This window comes from Cnephaeus nilssonii (assembly GCF_951640355.1).
Source record: "Cnephaeus nilssonii genome assembly, chromosome: 8".
NCBI classification, from domain to species: domain Eukaryota; kingdom Metazoa; phylum Chordata; class Mammalia; order Chiroptera; family Vespertilionidae; genus Cnephaeus; species Cnephaeus nilssonii.
Genome location: NC_137079.1, coordinates 40,452,777 through 40,469,104, shown reverse-complemented (window position 1 = coordinate 40,469,104; position 16,328 = coordinate 40,452,777). Strand labels below are relative to the sequence as shown.

General features: G+C 42.8%; 1 protein-coding gene across 12 annotated transcripts in view; it reads right to left on the bottom strand.

Annotated features, from left to right (window-relative positions):
- Positions 1–16,328, bottom strand: part of DOCK9 (dedicator of cytokinesis 9) — a 286,418-nt gene that overhangs the window by 142,290 nt on the left and 127,800 nt on the right. For 3 of the 12 annotated variants that reach the window (XM_079779185.1, XM_079779186.1, XM_079779187.1), the window contains exon 1: positions 12,678–12,889. The exons of 5 other annotated variants lie outside the window; for them this stretch is intronic. In XM_079779185.1, the coding sequence (XP_079635311.1) occupies positions 12,678–12,803 (126 nt within the window). In that variant the 5' untranslated portion in view covers positions 12,804–12,889. Of the gene's footprint in view, positions 1–12,677; positions 13,103–16,328 lie in introns of those variants that run through there. 4 more of the 12 variants (XM_079779182.1, XM_079779183.1, XM_079779190.1 and 1 more) reach the window with 3 other exon arrangements.

Sequence of the window (16,328 nt, the reverse complement as noted above, 5' to 3'; positions counted from 1 at the left end):
CAGAAACCAGGGAGTCTTCTCTATGCCAGGAAAATGAAATTCCTTAAGAATCCAGCACAACTGGAAAGCGTCAGACCACAAACGAGTTCAATTTTGGCCAAACATGTATGAAGCCTAGAATACCATGGGAAGAGCTAAGCAAAAAGGCTTACTGATTCCACCCTGGCCAGGGTTGCTCAGTGGTTAGAGTGTTGGCCCGCACACCAACGGGTCATGGGTTCGATTTCTGGTCAAGGGCGTGTATCTGGGTTGCAGGTTCAATCCCGGCCCGGTTGGTGTGTGCAGGAGTCAACCAATCAATGTGTTTCTCTCTCTCTCTCTCTCTCCCTCCCTCTCTCTCTCTCTCTCTCTCTCCCTCCCTCCCTCCCTCCCTCCCTCCCTCCCTCCCTCCCTCCTTCCCATCCTCCCTCCTTCCTTCTCCCTTTTCTAAAAATCAATGGGAAAAATATCCTCGGATGATGATTAACAAAAAAAAATTTTAAATTAAAAATAAAAAGCTTACTGATTCTATTGCTCTTCTCTCTGGCACGAGAAGCTTCCTGTGACCTTTTTAGTCATTTCTTCTTGCCTATATGTCTCTGATAATTAAATGTTAACATAAGCTGAAACCCCAAATGCCACTTCTTGAAATAGCAAATGAAGGAAATGGCAACTCTTTGAGCATTCTATTATAAGAGAGGAGAAAGTCATCATTTCTGCTTATGAAGAATTTAGGACTTTCTTGACTTATCTGCATGGCTATGAAAGTTACTTGATCAGCTGAGATAAAAACCTTTCATGGAACTTGGTCCCTTTTCAACCTTGCCAACAGGACACCAGTGCTGTTGCTGTGGAGGGGGACAACGAGCCTGCAATGAGAAGGAGGGGCTTCTGAAGCCAGATAATAATCAGTGTGGCCCCACGAGGCTTCCTGCACTACTCTATTGTGCACACTCTCACTACATATCCCACCAAGAGCTTCTTGAAGTCATCACATTTGAAGGAAGATCCCTCATCTATAATAATAAAAGCCTAATATGCTAATTAGACCGGACGTCCTTCCAAGCATCCTTCCTTCTGGACAAAGCTGCGGTGGGTGGGGGCCGAGGCAGAGGCGGCCGCCACAGCAGTGGGAGCCAAGGCCCTGGCACAAATTTCATGTATCGGGTCTCTAGTTTTCCTATAATTAGGGGGGCACAGGAAATTAGCAGCTGCCTCCCCTCCTCACTTGCAAATGTTACTAGCAGTTATGAGTTTCTTCTCTCCAGACTTTTACCCAGCCTATCCATGCTCACTGTGCCAGGTCTTTGGGACACCAGGATAAAAAAGACATGGCCCCCACCCAGAGAGTTCACAATTCAGACTGGAGACAGATGTGTGAACAGTTACAGTAGGATGACTCACAGCAATGGGAACCCATGAGTGACGTCTGACCCACCAGAATGAACCTGACTTCCTCCCAACTGGACTACAAGCTCTACCAAGGCAAAGATTTCTCTGCTTTATTCCACTACTTTCTCCAGCACCTAGAAAAGCACCTGGCATAGAACAGGCACTCAATAAAACATGTTGGATGAGAGAAGGAACCCAACAACATGGAGTGCTTCTTAAAGGAAGTTGTTAGAGCTGAGTCTAAGAGAAGAACAAGTTAGCCAGGATTCAGAGTGGATTGGAGACTCCTTGCAAAGAAAATGGAGAAGCCAGAGAGCATGCTCATAGATGGAACCAGGTTTTGTGGGGCCTGAAATCTGTATAATTGCAGGAAGGGGTGTTAAAAACATATAAACTTATGAATATGAAGGTGCTGGAGTCCCTTCCCAGGGCCTTGGAAGGGATCCTGAAACTGAAGCATCACTAGCTTCAGGACAAGTCCTCCTCTAAGCATGGTGAGTTCAGGAAGCAGCAAGCAGCTCACAACAGCTGGGGCAGAGTTGCATAAAGGGTTTGGGGTGGCAGCAGGCCAAGGGCTTGGGGCATAGTCTCTAGGGAGCTACAGTATCACTGGAAATCCAACTCGATGAAGAAAACCACATTTATGAGAACTCCTATCTGAAAGGGTACTCTATGTGACTGCAAAGGTGAACTACGTGACCGCAGATGGGCATGCTTGACAAACAATGGATGGTCCACCTTAGGGCCTTCGTTTCTCTGGAGTCAGAGAGGAATGGCTCCGTACAAGGGTCCCTGCTGCACCTCTGCCCTAAGCAGCCTTCGGTCTCTCATCTAAAATAGCATACAATTTGAAATGCACCCATTTGCGGGAGCACCAATGATTAGCTCACCTGGTATGCCACATGTCTCAAAGCCACCCCTGGCCTATAGCCTGTGGTGAAAGATGAGGCCAGAGTGGCAGGTGGGCTATGCAGAGAAGGGCCCTCAGGAAGCCAGCAAACTGGTGAAGGAAGAAGGAGACCGAGACAAAACTAGACCCTGTACCATCCTCCAGCCATGAAACATGATCTCTCACCACCTTGTAATAGACATGTTCTTCTTTCCTTTCCTTAACCCAGGACATTAAAACTTAGGAGTCCCTGATAATAAAAAGAGGATCGCATTCCTTTTCAGTAGTACATGTTCTTCTCCAGACTGTTCATCAGTGTGCGAGGAACACCGGTCTTGGCAGCTCTTCAGAAGCATGCTTGTTTCAAAGGAGCTGGAGGTTCAGTAACATTAGAACTCCAGTTGTGCAAACATTAGAACCTGAGATTATCTGGTCTAGCCCTCTCGTCTTACAGACAGGGAAACCAGGGAGCATGGGAGTTAAGTGACTGTCTCGGGTCCCAGGAGGAGTTGCTGCAGGACTGGGCCTGGATCCCATGTCTCCTGGCCTGTGGTCCATGCTCTTCCTCTCATCGTCTGCGTTTTAATTTTCGCACTTTCTTTGACAACGTGCATAAGCACATGATATTTTTAAAAAGTGGAGAAAGAGAGAGCCTTGGACTGAGAAGCAAGCTCAAACCTGAGCATTAAACCACAAGTGAATGGATTCGAGAATGTTTAGAATGTATAGTGACCACCTATCTCAGACATTTAATATAGTTCTCACAATGAAATGTGGGTTTATCCTCCGAACCCCAAGAATGACATAATTGTTAATCTACTTTTTTATCTTATAAGCATGGATAGATGTTGAATTCCCTTTTTATACAGCACTTTAAAAAGCATTCAAATTAGAGAACTTGTCACTGAGTGAAGATTTTATTTAATTAGGCTTGGCAGCATTAGCAAAACTTGAACACTCAAAATCAATCAATCAGAAGGAAAAGAGTTTGGGGTTTTGTATTGTCAGTTTTATAAATAACCGTGGTTTTCCAAAATTATTACCCTATTACTAAAATGAACAGAATTAAAGACTGCAAAAATGTCAAATCAATAGTACCTAGAAAACAGTGTAAGAGAAACATAATAATGGAAATTGAGCTAACAACAGAGATAATCATACCGATTACTGAAAACCCCCTAAATGCTTGCATTTAGTCAGCTCAATGGAGATGTGGCTGATAATGCTAATGAAGAAAGAAGGGACAGCAAGGACTTAGGGGACTTTCTCCTCGCCCATGGAGCACACAAGCAGAAGGCTGAGTGGAATGGAGCAGTTGCCCTTGCAAAGACAGACTGGAAGTGTCATCTATCCTGACAGAGCCTGAGGGGCTGGCTCAGCATGTGTCTCTCACACATACAACCATCCCAGCTTCTGCCTGCCATGTTTACACATGTGATAGCAAAAAAGAAAACGATGCACCATGGTGGTTGTATACATAATTCTATCTTAAAATCATACTACAGATTCTTTTCCGGCCAATAGCCACTGCCCCCCACCTCACTTTGAAGCATTATGGTCTGAAATTCTTAATTCTTCCTATGTCCATAAAAGCTATTTTTAGAACTCTGAAATGAGGAGGTCAAGTAATTAAGCTAAAAGGCTCTAAAAGCCTGATTTAGTCAGATTTCAAACAACTTATTTAAAGCTCCTTATTTGAAGATAATGAGGATGAGGATGGAATATTCATAATGTATATGACTCGCAAAAGAGTTTCTACATACCTCCTGGGTAGGAAGGCAGTTCAGAGACCAGTTAGGGGCAGATGTAGGGACTGAGGATTAAAATCCTGGTCCCAAAAATGTTTACTATTATTGGAGGTGGTGACAGGTAGCTGGGGGTTCAGAATGCCAGACCCATGTTTCTTAGTGTGGCCCAGACTAGCATCATCAGGATCACCTGGAACTTGTTAGAAATGCAAATTCACGCCAGACAGACTGAATCAGAAATTCTGGGGATGGGGCCAGTCAATTTGGGTTTTAACAAAGCCTCCAGGTGATTCTGTTGTTCACCCAAGCTGAGAACCACTCTACTAATCTACTTCTGTGTATGTCTGAAAATTTCATATTAAAAGTATTTTCAAAAAAATCCTGATTCCACTGATTATTGGCTATGTGGCCTTGGGGCAACTTATTAAGTCTCCATATCTGCATCTTAAAGTGGGAAAATAACTTTTCTTATAATCATCACAGGGTTATTGAAGGATTTCAATATATAATGCCCATAACAGGGAAGGAACTCAACAAATGGTGATTATGGGGATCATACATAGTTGTGTCATTCAGACTTAAGAAAATTTTAGCCCCTATAACATATACATGACTTTAAAAAGATGTTTTTAAATATGTTTTTATTGATTTCAGAGAGAGGAAGGGAGGGAGAGAGGGATAGAAACATCAAGGATGAGAGAGAATCACTGATAGGCTGCCTCCTGCATGCTTCCCTACTGGGGATTAAATCTGCAACCTGGGCCTGTGCCCTGACCGGGACTTGAATGGTGACCACCTGGTTCATGGGCCGACGCTCAACCACTGAGCCACACGGGCTGGGCTCACATGACTTTGCCAGATCACACATGTTATCTCATTAAACTTACCCCATACTCTATGGTTGTAGTATCACCACTTCACAGATGAGGAAGCTGAAGTTCAAAAGGGTTATATGAATTAATGAAGGTCACACAGATGGTGACCCTTGGATCTCCCGGTTCCAAGCCCAGGACCCTTCCCATAAACGAACGGCTGGCAGTAATGATGGAATTTCAGTTGTAGGGCAGGACATGCTTGCCCAATCCCTCCGTTTCCCCTTGTGGAAGAACTAAGTAACACCACTCCAGAGAGCATGCTCCGGCCACCACAGCTCTGGGAGGACAGAAGTGCGAGACTCTGCTCTCTGCCCAGCTCAGATGCCTGGAAACGTAAGCCACATTGAACTGCCCCCGCTCCAAACCTCATCAAGGAAGAGAGAAAAGGCAGACTTCTTTCCTGAAAGATTCTCATTTTCTGTCTCAAGAATATTAAAAATCATATCCCGAAATACTAAATCTTCCTGAAGAACCAGGTTGGAATGCTGGAATACCTATGAATGCCAGTAGGTCGCACTTAATTTACTATGCCAATAAACAGTTCCAGGATACGGTGGTCTTTGGAAGGAAAACCTAACCTTACACTTTTCCACATAGAATCCATGTACTGGAATGCTGGCAATAAGGCCACACAATGATTTTTCCGAGTGTACTACAAACCATTACAGGTGATGTTATGATTTCAGATGTGGCTGACAAGGAAGAGGTGGTACTGATGACAGAAGGAGTGCCAAGAGGAAGAGAGGAAAAGCTCCTGACTTTGGCCCCTTAAGTTTGCATTTCTATACCCAAGCACTCACATAAAATGTTATTTTTAATTTAGGTCAACAATAACAGAAGCACAGGAGAGTTTGGTGGCACAATATCCACAGCATAGTCAAGCAGATTCCTTGAGGGGCATCATTTTTTTTTATTTTTATTTTTGTAATTCAACACATTTGGATATTAGTAGCTAAACCTTTGAAGGTGGAAGGGGGAAGAATAAAGGATAATTATCCCCAGATCTAGTCTTTCCTGGAAGCACCTTTCTGCAACCCATTTTTTGCCAATACATTCTGCAGAGTGACCAGGACCACGTGGAGAAGCAAAAAAAAAAAGTGGGAGTAGGGCCCTAACCGGTTTGGCTCAGTGGATAGAGCGTTGGCCTGTGGACAGAAAGGTCCCAGGTTTGATTCCAGTCAAGGGCATGTACCTTGGTTGCAGGTATATCCCCAGTAGAAGGTGTGTAGGAGGCAGCTGATCGATGTTTTCTCTCTCATCGGATGTTTCCAACTCTCTATCCCTCTCCCTTCCTCTCTGTAAAAAAAATCAATAAAATATATTTTTAAAAAAGGGGGGGGGGAGTAGGGTGGGAGGGGGGACAGGGAGTTTTGACTTTATCTCAGAGATGGAATACAAGCAAAAGGATGTAAAGTATAGCATAAGGAATATAGTCATTAAGACTGTAATAACTACGTATGGTGCTAGGTGGGCACTAGACTTATCAGCTGTAAAATCATTTAAATGTCTAACCATGATGCTGTATACCTGAAACTAACATGAAATAATATTTAATATCAACTGTAATTGAAAACAAATCCATGATTCCTGATAGGCATTCCCTCCCCCCTATTAGTGAGGGAGACTAGAGTATAAACCTTAGCTGCAATATGGCAGAGATGCATAATTAACACACCGGGACAGCGATGCCATGATGGGTCGGCCACGGGAGCACAGAGTCTATGAAAAGGTTTCTTGGAGGAGCTGGCATGTGAGCTGGGACTTGAAGGATAAAAAGAAATGGTTGGGCACATGCCAGGCCAAGGGAGTGGTGCCCACGTGTGGAAGCATCTCCATTGGAAAAACATAGGGTCCAGGACAGGAAGGACTTTGGAAATTGCAGGAGATGAGGCCAGCAAGTAAGTTCAGGGCCAGCCGCTGAGGCTCATGTAGGTAGGCCATGCTTTGCCTTCTCTGCACAGAGAAGGCATTTAAGCAGGAAGTTAATAACATAATCTGTGTTTTGAAACACACACACACACACACACACACACACACACACACACACACACACAGAGTCAGGTAGCACGTTGGAGTGTGGCTCAGAGTAAGAAAAGACTGAATGCGGTAAGCTGACCTGGGCAGTCCAGATAACCTTCGGAGATGAGGCGTCCAGAGGGCAGACACTACTCCTATCGCCATCTGATAGAAACGCAATCTTGGCTCAGAAATGTCAAGTGGTGTTTAAAAGACACAGGGCCCAGGGCCCCTTTGCACCACTCACTTCTACTTCTCCCACAGTAGAGACAACTCTCCATAGCAAGGAGACTCCAAAACAGAACTACAGGCCAGCTCCTCCCCAAGAACCTGGCAAAGCCCTCAGAGACCTGCTGGTAAGTGGCACATACACTTGTCTGGAAATCAAGCACTAAAAACGTCTAAAGTGTCAAAATGTCATGCTAAGAGAAATGCAGGACTAGCTCTATCACATTACAGGGATATTTCAAACTCTGGAAAGTTGAGGATAAACTATAATTTCCAAGCCTTCTTGGTCCTAAAATTATACTCATCTGTATGTCATCTGTAGGCTCAAGTTGGCTTCTTGCCTCTCCTGTGTCGTATTCCCTGCTAACTCCAAATTCTGCTGCTACTTTTACTTATTTCCAGGTTGGTCAATGCATTCCACTGGTGTTACTCATTTACACTGGGTGAAAAGCCAATATCCCGTGTTGCAGCTGCTACAACTCAAAACCCAAACACTTTTGGATAAACTAAGTTAGAACCTAAAACTAAAATTTCCAGGGTCTTGACCTGACTTCATCACAGGTTATTCTAGGATCAATGCTAATAGCCCTGAAACATTAGCCCCAGAAGAGATCTTAGAGATTATTTATTACATGCTCCTCCTTTTACACATTTAACAGGCTTAAAACAGTGTCTGGCACAGAGCAAGGCACTATGTATTTTTTTCCTATTGTATTATTACACCAAAAAAAAAAAGAATAAAAGAAAACAATCGGCATTACTCTAACTTCCACATTGATGACAGATATGAGCAAAGACACGTGCCGGAACTCAGTGGATTTTCATGTTCTATACAAGCAAGAAGCCCAGAAAGTAAGAGTGGCTCAGCACCGCAAGGGGGTAGTGACCCGAGCTATGGAATCTCCCTCTGTGAGACAGTTTTCCACTCTGGCGAAGTTATCAAATTCACCCCGACACTATCTAAGCATGCACTCTCCAAAGAGTCCTTCCACTGACCACTCCACAAAGTCTGTGTGCAACTCTGGGGGCCTCATTCATACAACCTGTTCACATGAACAGCCAGGGGGCCCTGTGCCTTGGGTAAAGCTGGGCTAGGCCTGCTTTACGGTAGGTGCTCAAAAATTGAGAACGCGTCCTTGCTGGAGCCAATGATGATTTAAATGTTGTCTGCCTTACCGGGAGAGGATGGGAGAGAGTAACACTTGTGCCTAATGACCACCTCGTGAAAAGCATGTATGAGGAACAAAGCCCCTCCTTACCCAGACCTTGCTGCTTGGGGAGGTGAGGGGCGTTGGTCTCACTGACCTGCCTCCCCAGTGCACTATACAGTAAGTCTGGCAAACCTCAGTGCTTAGAAATATGGGTCTAATGAACAGAAGAATGAACAAATGAAGGAGAAAACCAAAAAGTATGGTGAAGGCTTGCGGCTCTGAATCGGTAAAATGTCCCATGTCACCTGGGAATGTGTCACTACATAAACCTTGCAGGAACTTCCTTCCTTCACCACTCACTGTTTTAAAAACAAAGAAACCACTTGTTAAGTATCACCAAGGTAGTTAATATCATTAATTATTTCTAAAGACATCAACAGGGATGCAGGAAAACCTGTAGGGCAGAAGGGGGTTAGAAGTATAATGTAATTAACTCAACCACAGACATCTGACGTCTTACAGGACATCATGATCATGGCCCATAAGCTTATACTTCGGGGCTTGTGTCTCAATTCACTTCTTCTGCTATTTCTAAAGTAAAGAGAACTCGGGGAGAGAAAATGTTGACTCTCCTGGGAAGAGTGGCTCGGCACTGCCACGGGGTAGTGACCCGAGCTGTGGAAGCTCCTCTGAGACAGCGCTCCATGCTGGCGAGGTTATTAAATTCACCCAGAAGCCAGGCTCCTCCTTCTTTCTATATTGGCTCACATGCTGCCTTCTCACCCAGTTAGCTAATCATCTGCTCATTCAGACATCAAAGGAAGAACTCAGGTTCCGTTTTTAACACTTGAAGATCCCAGAAGAATAACATAAATAGAAAAGGTGTCTCTGAAAAGAAACTTGCCAAACACTATCTAATGAGTGTTTCTAACATGAAAATTCAGCTATTTTCTATCTTCACATCTTTCAACCTTCAAAATCCCCCACCTGAGACCTGTGCTGCAGTCCTTACCTGCATCGTGAGAGTAACTCAATGAAAGGACAACACAAATGACACATCCTCAGCCACTTCTGACTCTTCGAGGCCGCACCCTTTTCCTCTAAATTGTTGGGCAGTGACTATTAGAATAAATTATTTCCAGGAATTACTTTAAACTTTGGGGGGGGGGGGGGGCAAAAAATAGGTACTCAAATGTAAGCAGGGTAACTAACTGGTAGACATCAAGAATACCCAGATTGTTCCCCTGTTAGTCATTCACAGTCCACAAAGGCATTTTTCAATGGGGCTGGCAGGGAGCCTCATGGACAGGAACAGGGGAGTTTCACCATGCACTTCCTCCCCCGCTTACCATCACAATGAGGGGACAAGACCTACGTAGGTGCCCGTAAGTTGAACACTGCAGCCTCTGAAACTTCAGAATGTCCAAACACATACTTCTCCCTCTTTTTTTTTTTAACATTTTCCCTTGCTTGGAGAGATCAGAATTTCTTTTTGTGTTTTTTTAGTATATTTCTTTTTTTCTTATATATATTTTTTATTGATTTTTTACAGAGAGGAAGGGAGAGGGACAGAGAGCTAGAAACATCGATGAGAGAGAAACATCGACCAGCTGCCTCCTGCACACCCCCTACTGGGGATGTGCCCACAACTAAGGTACATGCCCTTAACCGGAATCGAACCTGGGACCTTTCAGTCTGCAGACCGACGCTCTATCCACTGAGCCAAACCGGTTTCGGCCATACTTCTCTTATGAACACTGACTTTACTTTGCACAGAACAAGCAGCCACTGCTAAGGGCAACCTTAACCCCTGCCCTGACCAAGGGGAAAGAAACATCGTTGCCAATGAATGCCCAGAGGAGACTTCCGGTAGAAGTTTCACAGAACGAGTACTTCTGACTTTGTAAGTGCTTTCAGATGCATTTACTAGTACATTCGCAGTTAGTCACTCACGGTCCACAAGGTCATTTTTTTCAATGACTGTACATTGTAATAATTGTAAAGAATCGGAAGCAAGTTGAATAACCATCGAATTATGGTACAACTATAAACTGGAATAATATACAGCCATTAAAAAGAATGGCATAAATCTACATATAGTGACAAAGAAAGATGTTGTTGATATGTTCTAGGAGAAGATTAATGCAGAAATCTATAGTACTAGCACATTTTTCCAAACACACACACACACACACACAGTTATACTTTTATATATGCACAGGAGAAAGTCTGGGAGTATATACATCAAATAATTAATACTGGGCACTTTATTTTTCCATCTTTCTACACTATTTATATTTCTTATTATATGCATTAATTACTTTTATGCTTTCTAAACTATGTAATATTTCCCCCCAAGGACTGATTGTGTACATAGCTAAAACCAACAGAACTTGATTTCAAATGTTATCTCTTGAATAAAGTAAGGTATTTACATTTAAACGTAACAGACTTGGGATTTTTCACTGAACATATGGGCTACTGACCTAATAATAACCAACAGCACTATAAGAAATAGACCTCATGGCTGTGCGGGCATACTTTTTCAAAACCATCTTGGAAAAAAGTTGTACTCCAAGCCGTTCGTTGAATTCTCACTTGCTGTGAGCAGCGATAATCACAGACAGGGTCTGCCCTGGGCAGAGGCCCTACTTAAATATCATTGATTCTCTTATCTGATACCAGTTAGCTCTTTTTATCTAGCTTACCCCCGTGGAAGAAGAGAAACACTATCAGATAAGGAAAGTGTCTTGTTGTATCACTGTTGCCTTCACCTCTCCCTCACACCTCCCTCTGCAGGTGCACAGAGCCAGAGCTCTCCGTCCTGCCAGAAGCTTCCGAGCCCTGGTGAGCATTCCCCCCAGGTGCAGCTGCAGCCAGCACTGCCTTATCCATTACAGTAGGAGAAAAAACTCCCCGTGGAAATGCCTGGAGTGAGATCTGACCTAAACAAATAACTGGGATATGAGCGGCCGATTGTTTTTTGTTTTTTGAGCACTAGAAAGAGAAATAATTTTAATAGTCACTTGTGAAATTAAAAATAAACCACAAAGCATCTTTCGATAGTGTATTTAATCATCTGGACACATATTTCTACACATGTGAAGAATCACTGACAAAAGATGTTTAAGAAGATTCACAAGGGAACCCAAACCACACAACTTCCTCCATGAAATCGTAAGCTACATCAGCGGGGAGCTGATTAAACGTATATAACATGTAAGCAGGTCCAGCGACTCAGTAAATAAATGAACTGTTATGCTAGCAGAAAGGATTCCAAGATAATGAATAACATCTCTAAACAATGTACCAGGGTGGGAGCCTAAGTCTCTCAGACGAAAACCTGCAGGGAAAAGGCCCATCATCCCTGATGGACACTCTCAGTTCAGTTAGCAATATAATTTTGAAGGCAATACAATATAAGGTAGTCTCACACATCAGGGGAAAGCAGTTTAATTCAAGTCAAATCCACCATACGAAAGTTTAAGTTCAGATTCTTAAAGACATTAGAGTGTTGAAAATTAAGTTAATTAACCAAACACTTTATGATAATTGGACCTCTGTTTTTGGTGGTTTTTTTTAAATCACTAATATCACTAAGTACTGGTTTAACTATCCCTTTAACAGCTCATTTGAAAGGCTCAATTGTCCTCTTTTGCAGTGCGTGTTGGTGGGTTTTTTTTACAGTTTGCTTAAAAAAATTATGTGCTTTTATTGTACTAAAGAAATTCCAAGAGAGAAGCACAACCTACTCATTGATGCTAACAACACAACCATTTTTCACATTCCTCCCTTATAAAGTCTACCGAAGCACTTGAATTTATCGAACTGCTGTGAGTTTAGCTAATGCTAAGAACAGAAACTTTTCTATCAATTGGTTCAAAATATAGGTTATCTCTAACTTGGTTCAAGGCAAACCTGTTAAAATGAGTGAGACCACGTGTAACTTCAACAGTTATGTCCCTTAAAACCCCCTAGTGTCATCTTCATCACTTTCACAATAGCATAAGTATATTATGTAAAAATGTTTTAATTTTACAGAGGACATCTTTCTCAACCCCACAAAAGGCAATTACAAAGTGCCTCCCTGGGTGTACCTCTGGCAGCACTGCAGCTAAGTGGGACATCATTTTGAACAATACACGGTTGTTCTATACAAAGAAGCCTCCTGGAAGCCACGTTCGCCCACAAAATGTCAACACATCTTTCCTCACAAAGAAAATCAAAGTGGAGCCGAAAACAATCGACAGGAAAAGAGGGAGAGCAGAGTTCACAGGAGACAGGCAGAGCAAGTTTTAAAATCCCACAGCGGGCAAGAAGGCACTGAGCATGCACACAACGTAAGCACCATAAGCACCGCTGGGAAAGGCAGCAGGATTGCTGAGGGTGAGCCCCTTACCAGCACGGGCCCCGGGCTCTCGGCTTCCACTTCTCCCTGAGCTGCATCCTTGTGCTGCAGGGGGGACTCGATCACCATCTCCTTTTTGACACTTCTACTACTTGTCCTGTATTTGTCAGCCTGCATTCTCGGCTGAAAATGCAAGTCAGAACGTCTGCAACTTGGATAGCTGTGAGTCCCCAGCTGGGCAAGGCACAAGCATGCCAGTGGCCCGAGGAAGGAGAGGCAGCTAGCTGGCTTCCCAGGCACCAGTGGTCAGCTCCGCGGGCTGGGTCTGTAGAGCCTGTTGGGGTGGGAGGGCATGCCTGCGAGGGCCAGCCTCCAGGGGTGTTACTACTGCTGGAAAAATGGGAGGTTCCTTCTCGCAGGCCAAAGGAAAACAAACCCTGAACTGTACAATACACAGTGTACTGCCTCTCTGATAAAGACCGGCCTCATTGTGTCTGCTCCACACGGGGTGGGCCAAACGGACACGAATCAATATAGTGCAGTGTTTAAAAGAAAAGCAGTCACAGTTAGACTCCTCCGTAATTCCTTCAAATCTGAAGCTCCTGGAGCTGAAGAGACAGACAGCTAGGTCGTCTGGGTGTTCCAAAATTCTTAAGTTTTTGGATGCTTTCCCATATGTTATGGCTAAACACCAAATGCTTGGCTGATGATCAGTGCTGGTAAGAGCAACAAGCAGGGGGTTTCGCAGCCTGCACCTCAAGGCTGCAGGTGTAAAGAGTTTCTCCCTGCACGCAAAACTTAATTTATGTGTTATTTTGTGGCAAGAAAAACAAGGTCATCAAACATTTTCATGGGAAACTATGTATCGTGGTAAATGTCTTATTAACCAGAATGTTATTTTAAGTCCATCAACAGGCAGGGGTCTCTCCCTTCAGTGTCAGAGCTCCTTGAGAAGGCGAGATGAACGGACAGCAGAAGTGACAGATTAGCATAATTAACAGAGATTCACACAAAGCACAAGAAAGGAGCTGAGTCACCATCCCCTGGTTCAATGGGGATTGCAAATACCCAAAATGTGTTTTTCCAAAAAGGCTGCTATTTTTAGTATTTCCTAACAATAACAGTGGAGTAAATTTTAAATCATGTAAAAATAATCTCCTAGGGAAAACTAAAACAGAAGTGTTAAGGGATTTATTTAAAAATTCATGGGAAATGGGCAGTAAGATGGAATTAAATATTAATCTGCACTTCCTGGGCTGCTGCAGTGCTTCTCCCAGTTAGTTATTATTCTGCTTATTTTCTTGAAATCGGGGACGATTTGGTTACAGAAGATAACAAGCAGTAGCAGTACAGAAACAATGGAAATGAGTGTCATTTAGCAGCAACAGGTGCCATAGAAACTATTATATAAAATATAGGTACAAATCTCGGACTTTCCAGGCCAACTAACTGGCTGGGAGAGCTGGGGGGGGGGAGGGGGGAGCGAGGGGGGGGGCAGGGGGCTGCCTGTTTTTCCTCCCACCAGGATCTCTGTCATTCAAACACCAGCGATAATAATATAGATAATAACTTATTTAATCTTCATAACAACCCTATGATGCAAGTAGTGTGGTTATTGCCATTTTATAGATGAGAAGACAGATGCACAAAGATGTTGTATATGTGCAGAAGGTCACACAGCAGGCAATAGCAATATGGACCCAGTGTACATACACTGAACCCATGATACTATGCTGAACCAGTAGTCTATTCCAACTGCTAGAAAGTATAAATATGTAAAAGCTACTGATCATCAATTAAAGATAAAGGCAGCATCTGGGTTTAATTCCACAGAGATAATTTAGTGAAGAAGTAAAAAGGTAAAAATCTCATAGCACAGTGCCTGGTACATAGTAAGTGTTCACTTAATGGTAACTACTGTTATTGTTGCTGGTGTTATAGCAACCTGAAGAAATTTACCTTAGTCTTGAATTCAGGGCTTTAGCTGTGTGATCTAAAATAACAACTCCACCGAAGTGTTGCTATAACACTTTACAAAGAGCTTCAGCAATTTAAAATCAACCGTTCTTCCCTCTTTGCAGCTCAACTATGAAAACTGCCTTCAAACAGTTTACTTGACATCCCTGTGCTCATGCCATGAGCCAGGCATCTTCTTGAAGTTCTATTTTTTTTTTTCAAAATTTTAGCAGTGAATTTATATATTTTTTGTAATCAAGAGAAAAAATTGAATTTGCTCTGAGCTTCCAGGTAGCGTCAGGCAAGTAAATTTTTTAAAAAAGTCTCTCACACAGAGATTTACGTAAAAAGGGACTGATTAACATACTAGACAAGGTTCTCAACATATTTATTGGAAATGCAGCAGCCAAATTCACACAGCTTTCTCACCGCCATCTCAGAGCATTATGCTTAAATCCCGAATAAAAGAAAGCAATTCTGAGAGCAAGACAGACATTGAGTCTATCACCTTCAAATGGGTCCAACTTACTGAAGAAGAAAATTCTCACAACCTAGAGCAATGGAGATGCTATTGTGAGCCTTCCTGCTACGTAACTTCTCAGGCAACGTAAGGTCTTTGTTATATTCTGCTCGTTTAGGACCGACCAACACTTTAGAAATCTGACCAGCAAGGAGAGTTACATGGTACAGCATTTCACTCCGGGACCTAAACCTCAGAGTAGGATGTGGTTTCTCTAGGGGGTTTATGAGATTGATGTCTGAGGACAAAAGAATGACATCTGGTCAGAGCAGCCACAAGAGGAAATGCCGTCTTGGAAGGGCAGGAAATAGGTGGCCAAGGTTTCCTTTACACCATTTCAAAGAACAAGGTGTATGCTAGACCTCTGGATTCAAACCCACAAACATCTACTGAGCTCCTACTACCTAGCAACCTCAAGCTCTTTCACACATTAACTTGTTTAACTCTTACAATAGCAAACACATCTATGAACATGTATTAAGGGTATAGAGTTTTACTCTTAAAACAGAATGGAGTAAACCCCATGAGGAAGTGGGAACACTTCAGAGGAGGATGGAATGCTTCTGTATATGGGTTTCAGTTCTCAGATTTTAATACACATACAAATTATTATACAGGTTAGGTACACAAAACCTTAAAAATATTATGGGAAATTTGGAGGGTTTTCTAAGGGTAATTTCTTACTATCAGGAAGGCAAACTTTAGACTCTAAAAGTCCCCATCTTCCCCTTCCCACGGTACAATGAAGTTCTATCACATTCTGAAAAGTAAGAAGTAGAAGGACCCTCTCACCTAGAGGACTCCTATGCATGCCTCCAGAACCAGTTTAAATAGCACCTTCTATATGCAACTCCCTTGATCCTGCTAACCAGAATTAATTAGATCTTCTGTTAAACTTTTATTTACTTCTGTTTTGGAGCTTTTCACATTCTACCTTTTATTAAGTTTGTACATGTCACACTCTTTGGTGAGACTGTAAATTCATAAGGGCAGGGACTATATTTTTACCACCTGTGAGTCTCCAGTGTCTTGGGTACTGCAAGCACTCAAAACATATTTGCTCAACTTAATGCTTATGTCAGTTTTATGTCCCGAGTTATCTTTAACCCTGGAATGAAATTTAGTAGTTGTAAAAACATGCAAACATTTTTATTTGTTAATAGCCCAAAGCATTCAACTGTTCATAAACTGAAACCCAATGGACCATTTACTAATAATTAAAATGT